General features: G+C 35.2%; 1 protein-coding gene across 1 annotated transcript; it reads left to right on the top strand.

The window, feature by feature from the left end:
- The first annotated feature begins 447 nt into the window (after positions 1–447).
- Positions 448–2,609, top strand: LOC103849213 (uncharacterized membrane protein C776.05). Its single transcript, XM_009126027.3, has 8 exons — positions 448–668; positions 738–857; positions 1,054–1,111; positions 1,193–1,293; positions 1,380–1,475; positions 1,576–1,669; positions 1,777–2,014; positions 2,083–2,609. The coding sequence occupies exons 1-8, from the start codon at positions 576–578 to the stop codon at positions 2,444–2,446; spliced, it is 1,164 nt and encodes a 387-aa protein (XP_009124275.1). The 5' UTR covers positions 448–575; the 3' UTR covers positions 2,447–2,609.
- Positions 2,610–3,745: the final 1,136 nt, after the last annotated feature.

Here is a 3,745-nt window from a genome sequence, read left to right as displayed (position 1 = left end):
TTAATTATAATAAAAATAATTATACTCACAATATGAGTAACTTGACTAATTCAATTTATATTTAAAATCTTAGATTTAACTACTATAAAAATATCAATTATTATAATATATTTATTTAGAAATATTTATATCCGTACGAGAAACTTACCTAGTAATAATAATAAAATACGTGTACGCTAGAAGCTTCTTCAAAGGATGCAAAAAGAGCCTGGAAGTTTCAACCATAACACGTGGCTCTTTATTAGCCTTCCAGTGTTATCATTTCCTCCACTTGGAGTCTTCCCAACATTTTTTTACTTTTTTTTTTTTCTGTTTCCTAAAACAATTGAATAATTATTGCTATTAAATGCTTAAAAGAATAATGTTTTCTCCACTCTCCAAATTTTCCAAGGCAAAGCCACGTGTCGAAGCTAGAAATAGACGATGTTGTAAAATTTAGAAAATGTGGACAATAAAAGCAATATATATATATATGTAAGTTTAATTTCTTTTAAATAGATCATAAGTAATTAAATTGGTTTTGTCCGGTGTTTTACGGTTTCTCTGCAGTCTGACTCTCGTGCACCACAATAATAATGGCTAATAACGAGGAACACTCGGAAGATTCGAACCTCAATGGAGAAGACTCGTTCGAGGCTGTCAAACAACGTCTCAAGGATCGATCAAAGGTATCATCGCCTCCTCTCCTTAGATTCGATTTTGGGACAAATCGTATTGACAGGATTTTCATCTTGCAGAAAGTTGTTCAGACGAGAGAGTTATTGTCTAAACAAGCGGTGCAGACGCGCGAGATCTTATCGAAACAGGCCGTTAAGATCGCCAAACAAGCCGAAGAACACGAAAGATTCATCAATAAGGTATCATTAAAGCTTGTTGGTTAGTTTTATTTGAATGGCAAAAAAAAAAATATGAGAAAGTGTTTTGATTTTTTTTTTTTTTTTGCCTTGTGGTGCTGAAACAATTTATATGAATCTTGATTCATGATTAAAGCCAAATTTCTTGATTGTTTTGAAAATTTGTCATCTCTTGATTTGCAATGTTATTCTTTTTAAGGTTACACATCTTGTTGGGGTGCTCGGATTTGGAGGATTTTGTTTCCTACTTGGGGCAAGTGAGTTGAACATATATAAATACCAAAGTTGATATTTGATTCAAATCAATGTTGCTATTAACTTTAATGTTCTGTTCTCAGGGCCACAGGACATTCCTCTCGTTTACTGCTTCTTCTATGTCATCTTTGTCCCTCTCCGATGGATATATTACCGGTTTAAGAAGTGGCATTATTATCTTCTGGTAACGTCCCTTTTGAGGTTTTGTTAATCAACCAACCAAACACCATTTTGATTATATTCTTAAAGCATTTTTTTTTGTAATGATAGGACTTTTGCTACTACGCCAACACAATCTTCTTGGTTGATCTTCTTCTGTACCCTAAAAATGAAAAGCTTTTCATGGTTTGCTTTTCCTTTGCAGAGGTATGCTTCTGTTAACTACATGGACACATGTATATGATGAGTCTGTGTAAGCTAACTTAACGACTTGGTTGTGTCTTCTTATACTGTTGTTCATCTGCAGGGACCATTGGCATGGGCGCTTATTGTCTGGCGTTGCAGCCTGGTTTTTAGTTCCGTCGATAAGATTGTTAGTGTTCTTATACATCTTTTGCCTGGTGAGTTTATATAATCTTTCTTTCAGAGCTTCGTAACTGGGCTGTGTTTGCTTAAGCAATATGTTGTCTCCTGGATTCTTAAGTCATGCAATGACTTTGGTTTGCAGGGCTCGTGTTCTTCACGATTAGGTGGTGGAATCCAGAGACTTTCGCAGCTATGCACCCTGTTGGCACTGCTCGTAGGGTTTCATGGCCTTACGTGGATGATAAGCCTTACCTTTTCACATGGCTGTTTCTCATCCCCTTGGTGGTTTATACTCTTTGGCAAGTGCTTTATTTTCTGATCGTCAATGTCTTGCGGAGGCAGAGACTCCTGAGAGATCCTGAAGTTATGACTTCGTACAGGTATCAATCATCCGTTATAATATCTTGTCTTCTCACCGTAGGCTGAACACGACCTCTGATCTCTGTAGAGAGCTGTCGAAGAAAGCTCAAAAGGCGAACAATAAGTTGTGGCAGCTAAGCGGTATCCTAGGGGATCAGAATCGTATGTGGATGTACATCCTGTTCCAGGCCATCTTCACGGTTGCGACCATGGCATTGACCGTACCTATCTTCTTATCGTATAGACTTCACGTCATCTTTCAGATCCTGAAGATTTCGGCGGCTGTGTGGAACGGAGGTAGCTTTTTACTAGAGGTAATGCCACGACAAGTGATCCAGAAAGAGAAGAAGAAAAAAACAGAGATGCAGCCTATAGAGGAGCACCTTCCCGCACAACATGAACCGGTCTCACCTCCAACTCAGTATGAAGCAGAATCTACCACTGAAACATGAGGAGGAGGGTACATTTAAAATAATGTTTCAGAATCATGACTGTTTTTTTTAATTATTTCTGTTACGGTTTGTCCCTCCTGTTACGTCATTTTAAAAGGTAATAGTGTTTGAATTTGTATGTTACCTTTTCTTTTCTTTTATTTTCACTTCTCTCTACCACAAAGTTTAGTTCAAGAATAAATAGCAAACAACTTAATGCAAAATCAAAATCGCTCTAATACGAGTGTGGAAACGAAAAAAAAAACTATATTCTATATAATATAGAGAAATGGAAATAGTGATAAATATCAATATAATATATCTATATTGATATTGGCGGTTCAAGATCAGTTTCACGAAAATTGTATATTCCCTTATAAGGTTCTACAACGTGAAAATTCTCTTTAACAGAATTTTAACGTTAGCGGCCGTGACCAAGAAACCATTGAGTCCGCTCAGTGGGTTGGGAATGTTCGATTTATCAATTTATCTAGTAAACTATTAGGAGTTCATGTAAGGTATAGTAGATCAGATCAGAGCAATGAGTGTACTTATTAGATATAATAAGTAAATTAAACCTAATAGAATTGTAAATAAAATATGACATGTTAATCAAACAATAAACTTACTTGTTGTAAATAACACCTTGTTGTTGCATTAAAACATATAAATGTTGACTAATCTGGCTAACATTGAAATTGGTAAAATGAAATGGTTGAATAACTGAGAAATGAAATTATTCAGAAATACACATTAAATTCAAAGATCACGCATTTTATGCATTTTATTTATGGTAGTAGATCCATAAAATATAAAAAAATTATTTGTGATTGTTCCAGAAGAAATGAAAGAAAAGATATGGTTATCCGACTGTTGCTGAGTAATTTTTGGATATCAAACGGATCTTTCCAGAAAGTAATTTTAATGTGGCCGATTTCTCTTCTTTTACACACTTCTTCAAGCAAGCCTAGAGTACGAGATTAGAAACACTTGTCTAAGTCAGAAGGCAAGCTATAATGGTCTCAATGATTCCAAACATGTTTCAATCCTCCAACATTTATACTTAGAGTCTTGCAACAGAAATAGTAAATAGGAAAGGTTGAGGAAATATATTACTCACTATGATATATTTTAGACTATTTTCTTCGCATGAGAAACTATATGGTTTAATGTACAACGAGAACTGACTAGCAGCAAAAAATAGATTAACATGACTCAATTACAGTAACATTCAGTTATGACACCACACAGTTCAACACATCACAAGACATTCATCACCACATTCCATGACTTGATTTATTGGGTACAACCAAACTCCTA

This window comes from Brassica rapa, chromosome A04 (assembly GCF_000309985.2).
Source record: "Brassica rapa cultivar Chiifu-401-42 chromosome A04, CAAS_Brap_v3.01, whole genome shotgun sequence".
Classification (NCBI taxonomy): Eukaryota; Viridiplantae; Streptophyta; class Magnoliopsida; order Brassicales; family Brassicaceae; genus Brassica; species Brassica rapa.
Note: the sequence above shows the minus strand (reverse complement) of the source record. Positions and strands in the feature narration are given on the sequence as shown.

Bases quoted from the DNA above. Each gene is read 5' to 3' on its own strand.
- LOC103849213 (XM_009126027.3), top strand. From the start codon at position 576: ATGGCTAATAACGAGGAACACTCGGAAGATTCGAACCTCAATGGAGAA. The intron at 1,112-1,192 runs GTGAGTTGAACA...TTCTGTTCTCAG, and splicing joins TTGTTTCCTACTTGGGGCAA to GGCCACAGGACATTCCTCTC. The intron at 2,015-2,082 runs GTATCAATCATC...TGATCTCTGTAG, and splicing joins GAAGTTATGACTTCGTACAG to AGAGCTGTCGAAGAAAGCTC.